This window comes from Mastigoproctus giganteus, chromosome 7 (assembly GCF_048544385.1).
Source record: "Mastigoproctus giganteus isolate SK-2022 chromosome 7, ASM4854438v1, whole genome shotgun sequence".
NCBI classification, from domain to species: Eukaryota; Metazoa; Arthropoda; class Arachnida; order Uropygi; family Thelyphonidae; genus Mastigoproctus; species Mastigoproctus giganteus.
The window spans coordinates 61,267,933-61,292,048 of record NC_143581.1 but is presented as its reverse complement, the minus strand read 5'-3'; the positions used below and the strand labels follow the sequence as shown (position 1 = coordinate 61,292,048).

The following is a 24,116-nucleotide window of genomic DNA, read 5'->3' as shown; positions in this document are numbered from 1 at the left end:
ATCTTTCTATTTGTCTGACTGACCTCACTTCTGGAATCTAGTACTCTACTCACTGCTAAATAGTACTACAATGTGGGATTACATAGATCTAGTTATTAAGCTTGTCCAACAAACTTTCATGTCCATTAAATTCATGTAAACAAGGCCTGATGGTCAGAGAAGACCTTAATATGAAGTACCAACACAAATATTAAATATTTGAACAATGATGCAGACAATCTTCATATTTGACACTGATCTGCAAGACGTAAAAATTTTAACCATGATATAAATAAAATTAAGTAGCTTCTTAAAATATACAAAACAAAAGAAAAGTTTGTAATTTATTTTTTGGAGAGAAAAAAAATTATATATAATGAGTTTCCTGAAAAATTTATACAAATTCAGCAATTAGTATCAATTTTTAGATATTTTTTCAATGGCCAAAGCACTGACATTGACATCATTCTCTCTAGATGTGAGATCAGTTTCTCTCATTAATGTGAAAGAAAGTACTGTATTATCTGTCAGCAGGTTCCTATTCTTTGATTTTACTTGTTTTGTTGATGAAAAAAAAAAACATACATTACTTTTTAAAATTACTGAAACAAACCAAAAGTATTTTGGATTGATGGGTTGCCAAATGGCTGCCACTAGTTTAAGACATTCATAAAAGTAGGGCATATCTGTTTACTGAATTTTTAGAGAAAACAATTTATAACAGGAAAAAATAGCCATTACTTTTCAAACAAAAGTAATGGCTATATTTTCAAGTAATGTCTTCGGTTTCTATCTCCAAGATTTCTGTTTTATGGCGCAAAGACAACTAAGGCCATGATGCATAAAGTCCACTATCTTGCTCAAAGCATTGCATATTTCAGTTACTTTCAAACACTTTGCAAATGTTTTCTCAAAAAAAAAAAAAAAAAAAAACTCCCAGCCAACAACCTAACAAGAAGTAATTAGATTTTAATTGCCTACCAGAAGTTAAAGATCAACCATCAATGGTTGGAAAAATTTTCCACATCACACCATATCAAGAAAACTTTTCTGAATGAAAAATTAACAAAGCAGTCCATGCCAATTTTTTTTCTGAAACTAGGCATTAGATTTCATAATTGTTATACAGGGCACCTGAATCTAAAATGCATAGAAGGTTACATCGGTGCAAAATTCATCTCATCAACCAATTATATTGATGAGATGAATAAAGATGACAACGTTGCAAATATTATCATGCAAATAGGAAATGCTTTTTATGTTTAACTGACTGATTAAAAATGTACTATATACATCAAAGGGACTAGAGAAAAACAGAGAACTGCATATTTTAAGATATGTCAAGTGCTGTTGTCATATTTTTTCTACAAAATTAACATTACATTCATAACATTTGTGAAATGTATTGTGCCCTTTATATATATTTTACAGGCACAGCTAATAAATATCTAAACCTTCTGCAACATAAAATATATTAAATTTTGTTGAAATATGCTAAACTCCCAAACAATGCATTTTTATCAACATTTGAAACTAAACCTAATTCACTCATAAGGAATTCAACTATTGGCGCTTGCATGCGCATACACACACAACTGTACAACTACTCATAGGCAATTTAAGTTATCATTAGTTTTATAAAATCTGACTTAACAAGCTATATTAAAATACTCTTCTACAATTACAAAAATAGCTTTATTCTAGGAAAAAAAAAAAAGAAAGAAAGAAAACAGTTAGAAACAATTAATATTAGAATATGAAACAAACAATGGAATGTATTAACTGTAACTTCAATATTACAATCTTATGTACAAGTCTGTACCTGAAAATGTTTCACGATGAAAAACACTTCATAAATTTGAAACAATTCAAATTTTTAAAGAAAATGTTCAAGCATTATAAATAGGATATACAAGCTTCAGTTGCACAAATATACTAATTAATATCTTTGCTCCATGCACAGATTCACAGTATCACAGATTACTGGTAAAATATGTCAATAATTATATATTAACATCTTATTAAATTTGTTTCTATAAATTAAATGTATTTACACCCTGTTAAGCAAAAGGATGTTCCCATTGGTTGCTCTCCATCCATAAGGCCACTGGTTATTGTATGTAGTCACATTACACTTCTGCCTAACTGACAACTTCTTAGAACAGTTCACTCTTCCATTTTGTGTAGTAATATCTTGCAATTCAACACTTACAGTCTTCTTTAATTCTTGTCGAGCACACCTCACAATTAAAGCCATAAGAGCAATACTTAATACAATCTGAAAATGAAATAAACCAAATCACTCACTTATTTTATTTATTTATTATTAATTTGCTTGATGGATATTACTATATTTTCTCAAATCAACCATGTGCCCTTTTCTAAATTAAAAAAAAAAATATATATATATATCAATGTGCAGCTTACTCAAATTTAACCCAAAGATTATGGTCAAACAAGCAAACTCTTAAGATTATGGTCAAACAAGCAAATAAAAATGGTGCATTTTTACTTACTTTAGTGTTTTTATTCATCAAAGTAATTGGTGTCCGGCAGCAGCATAAATGAAGTATTTTGTTTATTATCAATATTAAAATTGCGATTTGAAATAATAAATTGCATAAAAATGTTTGTCTTTCTTTCAGAAATAAAGATTCTTGCTTCCATAATTCATTCAAATATAGTACAATTTTTGAATGGAAGCAAAGCAAATAACACTGATATAATTCCTTTGATAATTGTGCTGCTAATTGGTTATTAAAAGCAGTGGGCACATTCATTTGTCTCTTTCCCTTACCTATGAAAGAAATGACTTGGCTCATTTCATGCAACTTAAGGATCTTGAGCTGCAAAAGGTATATTACTTTGTGCAGCTCAAGAACATTGTGTATATGTTCTGCTACACATTACTAAAGGCATGCAGTAATGATGTATCATACAGTGGAAAAACTGAAAATATTCTTAGTTTTTCACAATAAAAAAGATTTTACTTTTCATGATGTCTTAAAAAAAACAGGGTGCATGGCTTATTTGAGGGATTCAATAAAATACAGTAATATATTCACAATGAATCACATAATACAATTAAAAAAGCTGAAGTCAGAAAAACTGATTTCTTAATATAAAGAAATCACTCAGCATTTTAATATAAGCTTAACTGAACTTGATGCCTTATAATAATGTTCCTGTTTATACTCTGGCAAGATCACCAAATTCAGAGGAATTTACAGTAACTCATGAATACAACTATTAATTGTATTTAGCAGTCACTTGAGCTTGAACCACAGTCCACTCAAAGAGGTTTGCTACTGCGTGCCTTTGCTCCTCACCACTCAGCTTCAAATATTTGATATTTGTTAGCCCCCCCCCCCCCACACAACCAGTAGTTAATGCCAGGATCTGCCAATAATTGCAAATGTGCCATGGATGCAACCACCCTGACCTATGCATAGTTGCTTGAATTTTGCATGAGTCATAGTTGGTTTCTGCAAAGAAGAAAACTTGGAGAACAATGGAAAAAAAAACTCAAAACAACAGCAGCCAAACCAATGTAAAATTCCTTAGTAATAAATCTATGCAATATAGTCCAAAAATGCTATCACTAAAGCATGTGCGATGTTTGCAATAGCTGATGGAAGACAGAGAAGAAAACAAAAGTTTTGGAAGCATAACTTGTAAAAGTATGTAATGAAGCTGGCCTGTTAAATGTAGTATTGACTATATATAGATGATATATTGATTATACACAATGGATTCCGGTTATTTGGGCCACCGGTTAATCGGGGCAGCCGTTTATTTGGGGCAAATCTTAAAAAACAAAAACCAATCGAGAAAATAGCCAGGGTTTACTTCGCTTAATTGGGACAAAATGCCGTTTAATCGGGGCAGGAGACCTCAGCACTGGAGATTACCCTACGATTGTCTCCGACCGTACCACGTAGTTCGGTCGGATTTCTGGAGGTCAACCATAAAACAATAAAAACAATTAGCAGTCACCTGTTTATTGGGCTTTTCTGTTAGTGCAATCTATCATAAACGGACAGTAAACTCGATCTTATTGAATTTGCGATAATACCGGCAGCTGGTATTCTGTGGGTTATTACGGTAAAATGTGTTTACACTTCCATGGAATCTTCAATCATATAAAAAATAATAATTTTCAGAATCTTCTCTTCATTCCTATTTTTAAAGCTTCCTAATTTGTTACTCCGTTCTCACTTGCACGTGTTGTGTTACTTGCAATTTGTGTGTGCCCTGTTCTTTGTTATTGATTGCTTATCTTTTTACTGTTTTAAATTTCAGCCCCCACCAACAAATGTCAGTGAACAGAAATGTCAACTAGTTTAATTAGTATGTACATATTACAGTACGTATTAATTATTCCGATTATCACGTATATTCTTCCGATTTTCACGTATCATTTAATTTTTTAATTGGTAAGGTAATAAAGGGTAAATTTGTGCTTAATATATCTTTACTTTTATAGCCTGTAGATAACATTCCTCCTATTTTCGCTAATTAGAATCGCTGTTTAATAGAATTAAAATTCAATTCACAAACGTGATCATAATGACCGGCGCTTACTGCACATACTACAGTGAACGGTACTTTACTATTTTGAGTTCGTCGTAACGTGATTTGATTGTACAGTGAACTAATTGTAAAGGGGGGGGTAAATTGTATTTTTAACTATTTACGTGAAACTTCGGATAATTGGGGAAGCCGCTTAATCGGGCCAAAATGCACTAGTCCCGATGTGTCCCAAATAACCGGAATCGACTGTATATAGATATATACTGTATATAGATGATTGACTATATTTAAAATTTTTTAAAGAGTAATTCTTAATTCAGGGTGACAACAACAGGTACTAAAAACAATGGCATTCCAATATACAAAATACCTGTACAAACTGATGGAGGCCAAGCATAGGCCATTTCTCCCTGGTCAGGCACACCTCTACAAACAGCTGTTTACAAGAATGTCAGCAGATGATTTTAAGCTCTTATTGAATATGATAGGGCCAAAAATAAGCAAGCAAGATGCAAATATGACAGTCCATATGTAGCAGAACCAGATTAGCACAAATGTTATTTATATTATCTATGTTAATCTGGTCTCGTCTTAACTTATTATTTAAAATGTATGTTATAGCAACATAAAAAATATCATTACACTTATAAATGCATGAATCTTAAGCATCTGCAATGCTTGGATTCAAGCATTTATAACTGTAAATCCAGTAATAATTTAAAAAATATATATAAAAATTAACTCATAAATAACAAGCTATTACTTATAAATTAATTGTAAAGAACTGTAGTGTAGACTGTAAAGCTGCAAGAAGATTCCCACTTTTTATGAATGGTAAACACCATTGAAGGTTGATGAGACAGAAGATATTTGTTAAAATGACTTGAATATCTGCAGTTTGTAATAATCTTAAGGAAATACACATAAAGATTGTTCCAAAAAAACAGAAGTAGAAGGGATAAACAAAGAAGAGGGAAAGTTAGTCAGCAGGTTTGGAATTGGACAGCAAATAAATGAATGTTGAACGGTTGAGGCATATGTTTGAACTGGTTTGGAAAACATCAGCAGAATTACACATGCAAATTCAGAAGAGCAGTCATAGAAGAATCTACAGAAAAGATGCAGTAGAAACTGAATATTTGAGAGATAAGTGGAGAGAGTTTGTAAGATGTAAGTCATTAATTAACATGACCGCTCTCTTTTGAATAGTCTTGGAGTTTGAAAGGTTTTGGGCATATCACCTCATATGTGGAAACTATTTCACAGTATGGTGTATTCAAGATTTGTACAGTCAGTAGTTGTTTTTGGAAAAAACAAGTAATGCTGACAGCAAAAGAAAACAACAACTTTTTATACAGAGAAAGCAATATTTGTCATGTTTTTAGTTTTATCCTTACATCTTTTACAGGTTTTAGAAAACTTCCTGAATTTTACAGAACTTGGAATAATTCACAGGTAAATGAAATAGCAAATCCACAAACATAGCAGAATAAGAGACAACTTACACATTCATTTGGTATCAACATCAAACTGCAAAAAAAAAAAAAATAATAATAATAATAATAAATAGAAATCTTATTAAATGAATATTATAGGCTGATATACATCACAATACTGATACACACTTATTTAATAAATATAAATGTAAGAAACAATCATAGCCAAAATGTTGTGTTGAAACCAATAATATCATTGGATTCAACACACAAAATACATAAAAGAAGCAGTTAAATATAAACAAACTTTTTGTTACATAGTATTATTTGTAGTGTCCCTTCATACATTATTATTATTATTAGCCATATGGTACAAGGAAGCCTGAAGCTTATGCTGCACCAGCCAAAAAAAAAAAAAAAAAAAAATTCCCTGAGTTACCCCCTGAGAAAGAAAGAAAGAAGAGAGAGAGAGAGAGAGAGAGAGAGAGAGAGAGAGAGAGAGAGAGAGAGAGAGAGAGAGAGAGAGAGAGAGAGAGAGAGAGAAGTACAAAGGAATCACCAAGAAAGAGAAGAATGATGATATCCAGCTCAGGACCCTGGGTTTGCCAAGCCCATACTCACCAGATGTGAGCCCCCGGGGTTAAATAATATGGTATCTATTAACTGGGCACGTTGCAAAGTGAAGGTGAATACACTTGAATTATGGAATACCTTTAAAGAAAAAAAAATCACATAAGCGTACATACTGTTTAAGAAAATATTGGATAAGTACTGAAATAGATGAATGTAGGACTGACCAGTCAAAATAGAGCAGAAAGAGAAAGCAGAGCAATTAAAAGACTGAAGCTTATATCTACAAGTTGATTTTAATAGTACCACAGGTAAGGTCAGAGAGGCCAAGGCTGCATATGATAAAGCATTGTTTAAAAGAGCAAAGAATGTGGACAAAGAATTTTTCACATTAGCATTAGCAGAGGCATACGATGTGAGAAAGCAAGCTTATGCAGCTTCAGCCAAAAAAAAAAAAAGCATTTCACCCATCCATATTCACTCCAAATGGTTGTCTAGCTCAGCCTTAAATTTGTTTAAGCTATCAACTTCCACAACAAGAGATGGAAGTCTGTTCCAGCAATCAACTACCCGCTGGCTAAAGGCAAATGAGAGTAGGAATGTGTTATAGGCCTACTGACTCTGATGAGTACAACAAACAATTGTGCAGAGAAATAAAGTGGAGGGTAAATCAGAATGTGTTGTAATATTTTAACTTTCCAGATGTTAACTGGAACTTGTGGGGTGGTCACTCGCATGCTAGTAAGACCTTTATGGATTTATTGGAGGATTGTTGTCATTGTTATTTGGTTTTTAGGAGCATTAGCAACTAAGACCATATTGCTCTGGGGATATGCGGTAGTCATTCTCTGACCTTTCCGCATCCTCCATATTTGGTGGCCCACGGGCTCGAACCCAGGTTTAATCAAGAATTAAGAATCTTCAGGTAAAGGAACCACTAGGCAGTTCCTTTACCAAATACAAATGATGAATGGGAAGTGTCAAAGCTAGTAATCATAGAAGCTACTATGATTTTTATATAAAACCAAGAGATACTGTTCAAAGTTTAGGCCTAAATAGAATAGATGTCAGAAAAATTGATGAGACTAGTGGCAGAGAATTAAAATAAAAAAAAAAAGTAAAATAAAAAAGGTAGAAAATTAGAAACAAAAAAAAATAAAAATAACACGCACACATTCAAATTGCATCACCCTTAAAAATTGTAACTGTCATCCGAATAACATAAGTATATGGTAATATTTCTTACAAATTGCATCAGAAAAGATTCACACGCGTAGGTGATGACATAATATTGCATCCGCTGTTACTTTCAGCTATATGCTCTGCAAGAGTTGCAATCATTCCTTGCTTGTGTCACGATGGCAGTTACGTGCAGTTGACACCACGAAGAAAGAGTGCTATTGTTGCTTTATGTGAGGGATGTTCTTCCTGTCGTATTGCTTATAGAATGTATTGTAATCAGTCGACAGCCGCCTCCATAGCCACGTGGGCAGGAGCAGCAGTGCGTAGCACACGCTTCTTGATTAGACCAGGGTTCGAGCCCGTGACCAAATACGGAGAATGCAGAAAGGTCAGGGAATGACCACCGCATATCCCCGGAGCAATATGACCTTAGTTGCTAATGCTCCAAAAAAACCAAATAAACAAACAATCAGTCGACAGTGAGTAATTTCTTTCCGAATTCAAGAATACTGGTTCTGCTGATAGATAGGAAAAAAGGAACCGGACACAAACGAGCCTCTATGCCAAAACAGGACCGCGTTTTGAAGTGCTTGTGCCTTAAGAACCATAACGCTTCTTCATCTGAGCTGAAAAGAGAATGGAAAGAACATACAGGAGTGGCAGCAAGTGCAGTAACACTCAGAAGATGCCTCTTCAAAAATGGACTTGTAGCCCACTGTCCTAAGAAGAAGCCCCTCCTCACACAAAAAATAACCAATTAATTTGGTATAATGAGCATATCAAATGGACCCCCAAGCAGTGGAAATCAGTTATTTTCTCAGAACAGAAGAAATTCGACCTGCATGGCTCATGGAGTAGCTCACCTGCAGTTTAGCTCCTGAAAGATGACTTACAGCTTTCGCTCTCCAGGCGAAAGCTGTAAGTAGGCACTTCTGTAGTTACTTTAGTTTCATTTCTGCATTAGAGGTTCAACAGTAATGTGTTTATATTTGTTACAGGTGAAAAAATGGTGAAAGAATAGTCCATTACAACTCTTAGCTGGTCAAGAAACTTGAATCCTATAGGGAACTGTTGGCATATAGTGTCGAATCTCCAGTTGTCAGAAAGAAACCAAAGACCCTTCATGAACTTCAGGAAACCATAATTCATGTTTGGAACCACGAACTATCAGTTGATTATCTTCAGAAATTGATCTTGTCAGTGCCTCTTGTCGGTGTGCTGCTGTCATCAGGGCCAGAGGCAGTTCAACTAAATATTAGTTTGCACCTGATAAAGTTTTCATTTTGTTTTCCATTTAAAGTGATAAACGGAAGCAAATTGAAGGCTTCTGATAATATTTCAGCCATAATTGTTGTGTTTACCAAAACTGTTGTATAAAGGTTGAAAATGCTCACTTTAGAATATTTTGAGAGCACCTGTCAAATATTACTTAGCTTTGCCTTAACTATTAATAAATATCTTTTATTTATATTTCTATTTGTGATGCTAGTCATTAATGTAACATACCATCATGGAAAAGGGTTATAAATGTGAAATTCCTAGGTGATGCACTTTCTTTGAACACCAGTGTAGCATAAGTGAGAATCTGACTTTTAAAATGGTAAACTTTTGTTTAACCATTGAACCACAAGGATTGATAAATGGAAGGTGAACTATAAGTATTGATAAGGACAATACAAACTTTCTCATTATTTTCTTGAAGGTTTCTGAATATCGAGTTGTACTACTTGGAAATTTTGCTTCATAAGCTTTATTTTATTTTCTTCATAATAAAGCAAAATACTTGATCCTGGCAAAGTTTAAAAAAAAAAATTTAAAGTGATGAATAGACATCAGATTATATGCACTAAAAAAACAGATCAAATATGCACTAAAACATACACCAAAACTAACTTGTTTATTACGATTAATTGAACCACAGTTTCTTTGTATTCAGCATTTTAAAGTAATAAAACCATTTATGAAAAGTTTTAACATCTTTTTTAAAAGTTTTCCCTTTCAAACTCTCACCTGGAATAATTTTGTTACAATACACAATAATATATTTCTCAAAGTGGTCCACCATAAATTTGTGGCATTTATCATCCAAGATCATTTCATACAGAGAAAATTGTCTTTCTACTTCTGATCTTTCTGAGAAAATGGTCTTTCTAAGGAAGTGACTGGGCAGTATTTAAAAATGTGAGCTTTTGAAGCCTCTACTTGAAATGGAAATTCATTTCCTTTCCCATTTATAAATTCATCTATTTTCCTTAAAAAGTGCAAAATCTTGAGTTATTTTCTAAAACATTATTGTATTTTCTTCTTCTCTATTCCTCCAGGCATGTTGAAATTTGCAATTCAACTTTTTTTGCATGGTTGAAATTTGCAATTCAACTTTTTCCATCTCTCTAATTGTGCTGCTTAAAGAAAGTCTTCACATTTCGAGTTTGGTTATACAAGTAGATAACCAGCTAAAATGAGTCTGGATGAACAATAAATGTTTTATAGCCAGAGAATCAGAAAACATTGACTCAGCACTACCAATAGCACTGAATGTCTACTATCCAAGGAATCAACAAATTCTTTTATAGAATCAAAATTTCACATAAAACGATGCTGCTTGCAACCACGTTCCACATCTTGTGAAAAAGGATCAAGCAGGAGTGGAAGAGTAGGTAGCATATTTCTGTAAATTGCTATTCTCAAAGGTGCCTTTGACAAAATGATTTTTATACTAGAAATAAGTTTGTTAATTTCACCAAAATTCTACTAATCTATGTAAGCCATGGGCTAAACAAGTCACATGGATCAAATTTGGATAGAAAACTTGTAATGCAGAGGTGGCTTTTACCATACAAGAAGTATCACTAATAAAAATGCAGACTCACTATGGGTTGATTCTGACAATAATAATTGCAAAAAATCTTGCTATTGTAGAGAAATTCACTTTTTTGAGGGCCTTACAAGCAAGTAAATGCAGATGCGATGGTTCTGCATCTATTTTTCCACATATAAAATGTGTAATATAGTTGCCACAAACATATGTTGTTTCATAAACGGACATCCAAATGTAGTTTTCTCTAATATCTTGATGGATATTCTCTAATATCATGACGAATTTCGGTAATTCTTTCTCACAGTAAATTCTTCAGGAATATTTTGATTCATGCAACATTTTTTCAAAAGTTGCTTGAAGACTTGATTGTTTAACATTGAAAGGGATATTGCTGCTTATCAGGGCAAGACAGAATTCTTTTGAAAAATCACTTTACTCTTCTTTTGAATTACATGGGTTGGTTAACTGTGACTGCTCTGCTTTTTATTTGCTTTTCCTTTGCTTGGCCATAATGTGTGATGCTGTTTTCACGTGCTGGTCAATCTGGAATTTTTTCTTGCATGGAATGTTCTTTTATGCAAACACAGAACACAATGCCATCCACAGCAAAATCCTTTCTATAATTGGCAATCCACTATTCCATACAAAATTTTCTAACAGATTTAATTTTTGGAATGTTTACCAATAACGTTTCACCTGATGTAGTCGATAGCATGAAGACAAATAGAAAAAACAGCATTAAACTATGGGATATTTACATGTTTATTTATTATTTTTCCCCCCCCCCTTTACTTTCACTTGCGAGCACTGTTTTCTCCATTTATATATTATCCTCTCTTTCTGGGACCTTTTCCCCCGCAGAATTACCAGCTATTTTCTATCTCTGCCACATGCTGGGCAAAACTCATTAGCAGCCCCTTTTGCATCACCACTGTCCTCCCACAACTCTAGTTCCCACTGGAGACTATGTCCATCAGATTTCACTCTCTGATAGTGAAGTAAGAGATTTTTGCATCTTTTGTTATTATTTGGAATTTCTCAGTCTCTTCTGTCTCGTTCTCACTATTTTCATACACTGCCTACTACTTCCCTCACTTGAAAGTCTTCAGATGGTACCAATTGGCCCAATTATTATAATTTTTGTGTTTACTACATACAGCATGGTTTACTATCAAAGCACTTATTTCCTCTCCCCTTTAACGTTGCTGCTATTGCCTACTCTCTACTGGCGATGCTCCCTCAACAACCAGAAATAAGCATATTTGTTACATTTTCTGAAATTACAAAGAGTCCGCTGATTGCCTCCCTTTAACATGTCTTATCTTTCTTCTACCATATTCTTTCTTTCGAAAACAATATATATAAATATAATAGCAACTTAATGTAAGATCAGGATCTTACAAAAAATTTCCCATGCTCATTTGAGAAATTTCCCCCATGCTCAGTGAAATATTATCCCATGCTAATTTAATTGCAATACAGTGACTACTCGTTACATAGTTCTGAGATCAACATTTGAAAAAAATCATCAAGTTAAGGAATATGCAGAATTGCTTGTAATATTTGTACTATATGCATTTATATGCACTAATGACTACAATGGCCACAATATGCATATGCATAATGCACATATGCAATTGCATATAATCCAAAGTAGAGTGATGACACTATTGTACACTCTCCTGGTTGGTTATATGGCAATCAAAGAATATATTTCGTAAGGGGAGATATTGTCTAACTAATCTGATTGGCACTGATCTGATAGTAACAAGGGATGCAAAAAATAAATTTTGATCACATATTTAGATTGCAATAAAGCTTTTGATACTGTTCTACATGAACAACTGCTCTACAGATTGGAGCAGTGTTGAATGTGAGGGAAAGTTACTATTATGGATAAAGGGATGGTTAAATGGCAGGAAACAGCAGGTGGGGGTGGTTATTAATAACCACTTCTCTTCATGGACTAATGTGATGAGCAGAGGGTCCCTTAAGGTTCCATGTTGGGCTCTCTTACTGCTTTTAAAAAAAGCAGTATGTATTGGAACTTAAGAACAAGTGTGAGCTTCAGCAGACCTTTCAGGACCAAGGTATCAATGGGGAATACACTTTCTTAAAGTGATAAAGCCTGAGAAACCTATAGGTAAAAAGGAATCCAAAGAAAAAATTAGTCAAGAAACACTTGTTATGATGAACCGAAAACGACAAATAAAGAGCAAGATAAACACTGACAAAGACAAAAATGTGTATACTGAGATATGCAGAGCCATTAGAAAGAAACTGAGAGAAGACATAAGATTTAAACATAAGAAAAGTAGAACAAGCATTAAGGGGAAAACAAAGGGCTTAAATCAGCAGCTAATGGCTGCTGACTTAAGTCCTTTGTTTATACAGAATTTTATACAGAAAGACAAATGATACTGAAATTGCAATGGTGTACTTATAAATAGCAGAAGACTATTATAAAAAAATTATAAATAATCCCAGGGGCTCATACCTGATTAGTATGGGCTTGGCACACCCAGGGTCCTGATCTCTCCCCCCCCCCCAGGAATTTTTTTTTTTTTTTTTTGCCTGGTGCAGCATAAAGCTTCAGGCTTCTTTGCACCATGCAGCTAATAATAATAATAATATTATAAGGAGCAAGGGAATAATGCCAGCAGTGGGGAAAGATGGATCACAAATTAGCAACACATACAACATACCCAACATCCATCCTGATGAGATAGAACAGCAGAAATTGAAGAAAATAAAGAATCAAAAAGCCCCGAATGAAGATAAAGTTACTGCAGAGTTGTTAAAATTGGGAGGAAGAGACATGGCACAGAAACTGGCAAGACTCTTCACAAAACACATTAGGAAAGGTGTCACACTTAAGGAGCAGAATAATGCAATCATAATTTTGCTGCATAAGAAATGAGATAAATCAGAAATTGGAAATTATAGACTAATTAGCTTGTTGTCCCACATCTACAAGTTGTTCACAAGGGTCATTACTAACAGATTAGAAAGATTACTTGATGAGAATCAACCAAAAGAGCAAGCTGGCTTTAGGACAGGATTCTCAACTATGGATCACCTTCACGTAATATCACAGCTAATGGAGAAAGCAAATGAATATAAAACACCATTATGCCTGGCATTTGTGGATTATTAAAAGGCATTTGATTCCACACAGCATAAGGCAATGTTTTGGGCAATGGAAAGACAAGGCATTGATACCCCATACATTATGATATTGAAGAAAATATATGAGAACGCTACCTCCTTTATTAGACTAGACAATATAGTAGCAAATTTAAAATTGAGAAAGGAGTTCGACAAAGAGACAATATCTCTTAAGTCGTTTACTGCTGCCCTTCAGGAAGCTTTCAGAAGACTGGACTGGTCGCAGAAAGAGTCAATGTGAATGGAGAGTATCTAAACCATTTACAATTTGCAGATGACATCGTGATCATAAGCCATGATCCTAAAGAATTAAAGGAAAATCTTAATCAGTTATGCAGAGTTGGTAAGGATTTCAGACTGAAGATGAATATGGCAAAAACCAAAGTAATGATGAACAAGTACGCCACAGACAGGGATATAATCATTGAAGGAGCAGTAATTGAAAAGGTGAAATCAATTTTTAATTTGGACAAGTCATTAGCTGTAATAATGATAAATGACTGGAAGTTAAGAGAAGGATAAAGTTCAGATGGATAGCATTGACGAAATATAGTCACATACCGAGGAGCAATATCCCAATGTCTGAAACTTAAAATAATGAACCAATATATATGCCACACCATGACCACACCCTGGTGAGGCCATTATAGAGATGAAACTTGAGCACTCACCAAAAGAATTGAAAAGAAGCTGAAAACTACACAGCAAAGAATGGAACGAATTATATTAAGAATCAGACTGTTAGATAAGACGAGAAACACAAGGATTAGGCAGCAAACACAAATTAAGGACATTCTTATCAATACTAAAGAACTGAAATGGACTTGGGCAGGACACATAGCTCGAAGACATGACAAATGGACTAAGAAAATAACAGGATGATACCCAAGAGGAGCTAAAAGAAAACCTGGAAGCCAACAATGGAGATGGACAGATGAAATTCACGGGCTTGTGGGTAGTAAATGGATGGTCATTGCACAAAACAGAAGAAACTGGAAAGTTGCTGGAGACACCTTCATCCTGCAGTGGATTGAAAACGGCTGATGATTATGATGACTGCTTTTAATATTTATTATTAATACTGATGTAGGCATATCAAACTTAATGTCAAACTTCGCTGAGAATAAAATAAGTGGACATGGTGGTCATTGACAGTAATAAGAAATATGCTAACAAGACCTGGATAAGTATGTGGATGTGCTAAATAAAACATAGCAATTAAGGTTTAACCATCAAGCAGGTGCATTGATGAAAATAATCAACAAAAAAAAAAAAAATTTGTAAAATAATTATTTAAACTCCATCTTAGAAAAAGAGCACCCACCACGTTAGTTTTCCATAGTGTTCCATTTTCTATTTTACTTGGTTTTGTTTTTGCTCACTTTTCAACCAAAATTTGACTTGAAGGCAATAAAGCAATTTTTTTTTTTTTTTTTTAATTAAGCCGACTGGTGTTTCTAAAAATGATTTTTGATCTTATTATCAATCATGCCAGAATTAATAAATTTTTAAAATTTGCCATTTTTTAAAAAATTGCCTGATTGAAAAAGTTTCAATTAAAATTAATACAAATGGTAAGATGAAAGATTTCATTAACCAATGTATAACATTATTTCCAAGTATATTAAATTACTCAGATTCATGTTTTGAACAAGTACAACATATATTCACTTATAAATTCATATTACAAAATATGTTATAAAACAGACCTGAACAAGAAGAATAGCATAGCCCACTGAGGCAGTACTATCATCTTCGAGAACATCTTCCATAGAGCGTACTGTTGTCCCTAGATAAACATTAATCACCTGAGTTGGAAGCAATCCTACTGCTGATGCTCCTACATATCTCCAAAGATGAATAGGACTAACCTGTGTTGAATAAATATGATATTCAAAACTAGTATTTTTTAAAAAATACTAATTACTTGATGTTAATGTTTTTTAAAGAGCTGATAAATTTTCAATTTCTATATCAGCTGTATTAATACACACAAATGAAAATATTGTCTATTACAAAAAACAGAATGAATCTAATACTCAAAACAAGAAACTGTTTGTTTGTTTGTTTGTTATTTAGGAGCATTAGCAACTAAGGCCATATTGCTCCGGGGATATGCGGTGGTCATTCCCTGACCTTTCTGCATCCTCCGTATTTGGTGGTGATGGGCTCGAACCCTGGTCTAATCAAGAAGCGTGTGCTATGCACTGCTGCTCCTTCCCACCTGGCTGTGGGAAGGAGCAGCAGTGGGAAGGAGCAAGAAACTGTCATCCTACATAATTGATTAACTGGAGATTAGGATTAAATTCTCAATACACTTTCTCTACAGTACTAAATTTAAGGCAAAATTTCCATAGTTTTACCTTTTAAACAAAAATTAGCAAAAAATGGCCAAAAATTAGCAATATGAGCCAGTTTTTTTTTTGTTTTTTTTTCCCAGCTTCAGCATATAAAAAAAAAAAAGAATATCATCATCATTGTATCAAGCTATGCAACAAATTAACTTTTTCTATTATAAGCATAAAATTAAGCAATTCCTATAGATGTCTCAAAATCAATATGCAGTCTTGATTGACTTGATTTTAAACTGTAATTCTGAACTTTTCTACTCTTAGCCTGTTCAAATTAAAGTTTGGATTGATTAATAACTGTTTTACAATTGCTGCAAGCTTTAGTATAGTCGAAAAATTAAGCTGGAGATTTGGATATAAGCCATTTTCCATATGCTACTTTATTATCTTGATGTGCCTAGCACATTTATTGGAAAATAAAGGTTTAGATAAAGGATGAGATTTTAGGGCAGAATGCGGAATTAAGGACTTCATCCCTACAAAAATAATTTCACCAACAATTTCTGCAAACACTGAGATCGGAAGATTTAAAAGAGTAATCCAAAGAAAAAGAAGAATAGAAATCATGTAGGTCATCCCATTTTGAATTCCTGTAGTGCCAAACAACACAAGGCTGACAACTGTCGAGAGAGAGAGAGAGAGAGAGAGAGAGAGAGAGAGAGAGAGAGAGAGAGAGAGATTTCACTGGAGACGAGAATACCACTAAGTTGTGAGCTGAGGTGCCTATAAGACCACTAACATTGACTATGTACTTTGAAGGACTGTTGGTGAGAAAAAAATAGAGCGTTGGGTATGTGATTGGCATTATCTAGTAATCCAGCAGTTAAAATTATCACCAGGGGCTCCCATCTGGTGAGTATGGGCTTGGCACACCCAGGGCTATGTCATCATCCTTCTCTTTCTTGGCAATTTCCTTCCTTCCTTCCCTCCCTCCCTCTCTCGGGAATTTTGTTTTGGCTGGTGCAGCATAAGCCTTAGGCTTCCTTGTACCATACAGCTAATAATAATAATAAAAATGAACAAGCTGTGTGATTTAATAATTAATAAGTATAAAAGCCTCAGCATCTTGACGAGCTAGATATTAACTAAAAAACTGACAACAGCTGTGATATGAACATTAAAATGACCAAGGAAAATGATCTCATTGTTAGGAATGAGAGTGGATATAGTAGTAATAATCACAATTGATGCAAGAAAGCAAGCTTATATAGTGTCATCTAAAAATAAAAAACCAGTTGACCCTCCAAGAATTTGTCTAGTTCTTCCTTGAATTTATTCAACCCATCCACTTACACAACAGATGGAAGCCTGTTCCAACAGCCAATCGTCCACTGGCTGAAGGCAAACTTCCATACGTCTATCCTGCAACCATTCTCGACTTGAATTTATGGCCCCTCGTGTGTAGTCTATGCAAGTGAAAGAATGCCATTCATTTGGCTTACTCAATACATTCAAGGCTTTAAACACTTCAGTCAGATCTACATCCTTCCTAAAGTGAGGCCTCCAAACCTGTATACAGTCAGTTCTACTATAGTGCGGTACATATGTTCCTAAAAATCTCCACGTTATGGTATTTTGCGCATGAAAAACAACAGGGCTTATGGAGAAAATAGGGATAGCAGCAGAGCGCTCAAAAAAAAAAAAAAAAAAAATTCAGTCTGGTAAGTAAAACACTAAAAAAAGTTAGAAACCAAATAAAATTGCTAACACAGGTTTAACCATCTTAAATTTCTAATAAATAAATAAATATTTCATACAGAACTTTACCTTCACAAGATATGAGGTTTGTTTGATTGATATTTCTGTCAATGACATTCTTTTTTTTTTTTTTGGATTGTAAAATTTGAAACAGTAAAAAAGAAAATCAATAAATAACGACGAACATGGGACGCACAAATTGCACAGGTGAGACAAGTTTACGAAGCTTAAAAAATAAGAATGAAGAGAAGATTCTTAAAATTTAAGTTTTTTTATGATTGAAGATTTCATGGAAGGGGAAACACATTTCGCCATAATAACGTAAAACCCCACAGAATTCCAGCTATCGGTATTATCACAAAAGCAGTAAAAGCAGTAAAATATCAAGTTTACTACCCGTTTATAATAAATTGCACTAACAGAAAAGCCCAATAAACCAGGAACATCAAATTGTTTTTATTGTTTTATGGTTGTCTTCCAGAAATGTGCTCCTCTGATCATGCTATCACGCCTCACGAAATTTCTTTTCGAACAGAAAAAGTCAGCTCCTGTAAACAAGAGTCTGTCTACAACATCACGTGTTATCTTGTGAATACAGCAAATAACTACAGTATGTCTCCAACGAATACAACAGTAAATGGGAAATATAGCTCTCAAACATTTGAAATTTGACATTTTTTAAGCTTTGTCAACTTGTATGTCAACCTATTTTTTAAGCTTTGTAAACCTGTGCATTAATATAATGCACAGGTAGCTAAGTTCAGCTTGGTGCCGGGTTCTGCGTTCACCTAGTGTTACTCGCTGATGAAATCATGCATGAGCCAAAGTGAAAATTGCGTTATACCTAATAATCATAAAATTTGCATTGCAAAAATGCACGTTATAGCAGAACTGAATGTACAGTACTCAAGATGCAGCCTAACCATGGCCTTATACAAAGGGATAATCGCCTGCTTATCCCTGCTAGCAAAGTTTCTGTATATATCATTGACCAAACATGAGCTGTCCTGGCAGTATGTCTACACTGCTCAGAGAATTTCATGTCTGACTGCACAATTATCCCCAGGTCTTTTTCATTCTCCACTACCCTGGGCATAGTATCATGCAGTTGATAAGTTACTCTGGAGTTACTGCTACTGATATGCTTTGGTTTGGTTTGGTTTGCTTTTTTATGGCGCATTGGCAACTAAGGCCATAATGCGCCAAGTCAGACTGATATGCAGTACCTTGCATTTGTCAATGTTAAACTTCAGCTGCCATTTCTCAGCCCATCTGCCTAATTTTTCTATATCTCGTTACAATAGCATCCTTGATTACTGTTATTAACCATCCTGTCAACTTATACATTAAGCCTGATACCTTCCATCAATATCATTGATAAATATTGAAAAAAAAAAAAAATGGACCCAGCTGAACCCTGGGAACTCCAATAATAACATTAGTCCACGAAGAGCAGTGCCCATTGATAACCACTGTCTTCTTCCTTAACCATCTCTTTATCCATAGCAGTAACTTGCCCTTAATGTCACATTGCTCCAGTTTGTACAGCAGTCTTTTATGTGTAAAAGTATCAAAAGCATTCCTGAAATTCAAGTATATGATGCCAAAATTATTTTTTGCATTCATTTCCTTGGTCACTGCACATCATAGTAACTTATCAGACTGGTTAGACAAGACCACCCCCTTGACAAATTCATGCTGCAATTGCAGTATAACTGCCTGTCAAAATGGTCCTGCATTACTTTTTTGGAACAGACTATAAGCTAAGAGGTCTGTAATTACTCATGTCACCTTTTGACCCCCTTTATGAATTGGGGATATATTCACACTTATCCAGTCCATAAGGACCTCCCCTGAATCCAAGGATGCTCTCATAATTATGGCTAAGGGTTTGCTTACCTCCTCTGCTGTCTCCTGCAATATAACTGGATAGATTCCATCTGCCTTTATCATGTCCATTTTCAAATTCCTTTCAGTTAACCCAAAGTCTTTTAGCTCCTCATTAGAGTTTGATAATAATTTAAGTTAATACAGTTTGATAATAATTTAAGAATTTGATAATAATAATAAATTGAGGGATAGCAGAGTTTCAAAGAGAGGAAGTGAGAGTTACATGTGATGTGCTCCTTCTAGTGGAGTTGGGAGAATAATAGAGGCAACAAATGAACCTGACATAATGGGATAAAGATATTAAGCCAGAGAAGATTTCAAAGTCTCAGACAAGTAATCTCAGAGCATATGTATGCACAAGTACCATCTTTGAAGTAAAAGGAATACAGAACAAATATTTAAAGCAACTAAGATGAGTAGCAGTTGTGATAGCCAATAATTGGGATTCTGTCAGAAAAAGTGGGGCTTAACAGATCAAAGATAGAATAAATTGAGACCATCTATATTTGTGATTTCTGAAATGAACGAGAAGTTTATCAAGAGATAGTTGTTAGTAGTGGCAAATGATGCCACTAGTAATAAACCAGTTAATTAAAAATCGATTTATCAACCTGAAATGGTGAATGTGCAAATAGTAAGGCTGAGCTGAATGATGAACATAGAATACTAGGAAACAGGCAGCATTACTCATAGCATCTGGCATTTGCTGTGATGAAGCATCTATTCACTTAAAAATTCAGGTCAAATTTTTTTTTCTTTCACACAATTTGTTGTTTGACAGTGTCATTCAGGAATTCATACAATTCTGCTTATTATAACAGATTTACATAATTCAAGTCCTTCCCTTTTCTCAACTAATCTTCAGCCACCATTATCTTGACAGCACCTACTTGGAAACTAGGTCATTCTGGCCACACTCTGAATTTCTCAAATTTTTAATAGAAAAGCCTTTTCTTGAAATTTATTGCAAATTACAGCTGGGTTAATTGTATATAACAAAAACTTCATCTCTGTAAGCTTCCATCAGCTATTTTCAACTGCATGCAACTTTATTTTCCATTAAAAAAAAAAAAGCGTACGATTTATATATATATATATATATATATATTGTATTTCTCACACATCTCCCTTATATCTGTATTAAATTGCACATGCAAAAGAACAAATCTATTAAAGACCTCTGTAACTGAAATTAATATCTTACTTTTATTTTATTTAAAATAAAAATTGCATCGTTATCGTTAAACTGAAATAAAATCTTGCAATGGTTTTACTTACAGCAAATACTGCATTCTGAAGACCAAAGGGAATAGGTGTAAGGCGTGAAACTGCTACAACTTTAAAAGCATGTGCTCCTTCTAGCATCGTTAAAGTTGAATGAAGAATATTCATCCTCAAAAGTTTTGCAGTTATGAGGCTAACAAAGTATTGTTTCATTAGGAGATGTGCCAAAGTGACACCTATAGTGGCTGCTACAGCGGTAACTATCATTCCAGCAATAAGACCAAAATGATATCCACAAGCAAGATTTAGTAAAAGATACCCCCAAGTCAGTGGGAAAGACACTGCAGTATACAGTAGTATAAACATTGTACACACAATCCATTCTTCTTGTGTATCAAGCCAAAGAAGGCAATATTTTACATAGTTCTTTCCTAATAATAGGGTAAAAAACACAGCTGTCAGTACCATGCATGTAGGTAAACAAGAACACAGAAACCTACTGCAAGACAATTTGGATAAAAGGCACAAAGCCAATGAATAACTAGTTGCGAAACCGTGGCTTGTTGCAGTCGTACGAGTAGCTTCTCCATTCGGTAAATGCAAGCCTGAAAGAGGAATCCCTGCTTTCAAAACACTCGCATCAGGAGCAAATATCACAGGAAGTGTAATAGATCCAAGATTCTCCATGGCTCGCACGTGATTTTAAGCCGCCTTTCTGGCCAAATGCTTGAAAACAGTTAATTAAAAATTCATTTAACTGCGGTAATATCTGTAAACCGGAGCATTTCACTGAAAAAACAGGCATTCCATCAAATCGTAGGCTTTCCTGCAAACCTGAAGTATCGCTGGTCCAGTAAAATGCATTAAACATCGCAGTTTACGCTGAAAGGGGCAAGTGCACTCGGCGCTAACCGCACCTGAACCGCACTGGCAATGACGAATCTCTGAAGCACTTACCTAAATATTATAATTGTGGGGATAACTTACTTATATCAGTAAACACCGAAATGCATGATGATAAATGAAAATGGCAATCACAGAACTGCTTAATATAGATATTTCAGAAGGAGCAAGAGGATGATAAAATTTCACTATGATGCAGGAATTTGGAAATATAAATAAATACAAAACGGCTCGATCAGCTTTAACTCAACATATTTACACACTCCGGAAAGTTAACGTTGCTTAATCACGTAATACGATCAGGACTACTTGAACCACACAGAAGCATTCACCCGATGAACGAAACTGCACAACTAATAATGAATAGTGATCGCAATTACACTCCAATAGCTGGAGTTACATGCGACATGTAGCCACCTGACGGTGTAAAGTGAAAAGCGTAGACTTTCAATACTCTTCTGCTTTCTTATGCCGACTCCACACTTCGAGGTTCCAGGTCACTAAGGGTCAATGACATTCCCGTTTTTTATATCATATCTAAGTACTGTAGGCATTTATATATAACCGGAATATAATTAATTTATATTAAAAAAAGATTAAATGTAACATATGATATTTTTATACAGATAAAAATCATTTGATGTACTTAAGGTAACTGATGTTATTTTCTTGCCCTTGTAAGGTCGATGACTTTTACAAGTGTGCATTTCCGTATTTGTTAAGCGCCGTTACTCAACAACAAAAACACAAAACAGGAATTCGAGTAATTCTCCTTGACCTTGTATGTTTGCCTCTTCTTCTTCTTCCTCCTCCTCCTCTTTTTTTTTTTTATTATTATTATTTTATTTATTTTTTTTTTTTTTTCCATGTAACTGCACAAACTGGTACTGAAGTGCACATGATATTTGAATTGTTTGCGCTTACGAAAAAAGAACAAATTGCAAAAGACATAAATGCAAATTTATACTATGTAAATATTTAACTTTCAGTATATGTCATTCATTCTATATTATTATAGTATAAAATTACACTAGAAATATATTAGCTGCATTCAGCACTAAGAAAACTAGGCGATTGCCTCTGACATCAGCATCGGGTGGACATCGCAGATTTTGAACAACTTAGATAAAATTACTTAATCTTGGTAAAATTACAAAGACCTAATAAAAGGAGCAATGCTCACTAAGAATTTAGGAAAAGGTAGGTAAAGGGTAGAACTGATTACAGTTATGTTAAAAAAATTGTTGAAGAGTTTTATTTTATTATATTAGGGTCACCTGTAGTTCATTACATAAACCCGTGTTTGTGTCTGTAAATTGCGTGTGTTCTCTGGTCGATTTGCCTGTTTTGCTGGACAAAAAAAAAAAACCCAGTTTCTGTGAGGAGGAGGATTTGCTATCTGCGCCTCAGACCGACTAACTCAGCCATGGAGTGAAAAGAGCCCATTAAAGTTCCTCGCGTCATCGACGGGATTCGAAATCAGGCCTTTTCCACCAGGTGTTGGGGAGGATGGTGACGAGAAAGTGTCTTATTAAAATAACAAAATTTCTTTCCTGTATTAACTTATCAAAACTAACTAGAGCGCATATCTATGGGCTCTCAGCTGGGGCGCCAAATATCCTTGCGTCAACACTGACTATACTGAAACAAAAAACATTAAAACGAAATTGAAGTTGAAAGTCAAGAAAAGCCCTCGTGAGTATCACAGTTGATATAACTACCGTCCTTCCCACACCAGGGGGGAAAAAACCTGAGTTGGTTGTTGTTTGTTTGATTTATTGGTGCGAGGGCTACTAAGGCCATAATGCACCTATTTAAAATTAGTTGGTATAGATCTGAGGTCGAATCCTGTCAAAGATAGCACAGTTGATATAACCACCATCCTCCCTACACCAGATGTAAACGATATGAGTTGGAATCCTGTTAATGACGCAAGGAATTTTTATAGGTCTTTTTCACAATGCAGGTGAGTTGCCCTGTCTGCGGACAGGGTGACATGATTTTTTCTCCCAGAAATTCAGGTTTTATCGTCCAGAAAACACCAATCGACCGTAGAACACACGCAATTTGTAGACATAATATATACAGGACAATATAATCTAGGTCGCTGAACGGCCAAAAACTGTACGATAACAACAACAACCTGGGACATGCAAACGGGAGATGCGCTGCCCACATAGACATATTGCGGGCCCCGAATATGTCTATTATTTTTTGTCTCAATATAGATAAACGAGGCCCCTTAACTGCATTTGCATCCAAACCCCCAAGTGCATTTGCACAGCCCTGACGACAACAAACTATAATCCACATAAAAGTTTTATAACTAATAATACTCCTTAGACCTATATTTGATTAATTTTA

At 34.5% G+C, this 24,116-nt stretch overlaps 1 protein-coding gene across 1 annotated transcript; it reads right to left on the bottom strand.

The window, feature by feature from the left end:
- Positions 1-2,018: 2,018 nt before the first annotated feature.
- Positions 2,019-22,067, bottom strand: LOC150082951 (transmembrane protein 64). Its single transcript, XM_090376933.1, has 3 exons — positions 20,904-22,067; positions 15,396-15,557; positions 2,019-2,257 (listed from the first exon to the last, which is right to left on the bottom strand). Exons 1-3 carry the CDS (start codon positions 21,534-21,536, stop codon positions 2,030-2,032), a joined length of 1,023 nt encoding a protein of 340 aa, XP_090233059.1. The 5' UTR covers positions 21,537-22,067; the 3' UTR covers positions 2,019-2,029.
- Positions 22,068-24,116: the final 2,049 nt, after the last annotated feature.

Bases quoted from the DNA above. Each gene is read 5' to 3' on its own strand.
- LOC150082951 (XM_090376933.1), bottom strand. From the start codon at position 21,536: ATGGAGAATCTTGGATCTATTACACTTCCTGTGATATTTGCTCCTGAT. The intron at 15,558-20,903 runs GTAAGTAAAACC...TATTCAACACAG, and splicing joins TTCAGAATGCAGTATTTGCT to GTTAGTCCTATTCATCTTTG. The intron at 2,258-15,395 runs GTCTGTTTTATA...TTTCATTTTCAG, and splicing joins ATGCTATTCTTCTTGTTCAG to ATTGTATTAAGTATTGCTCT.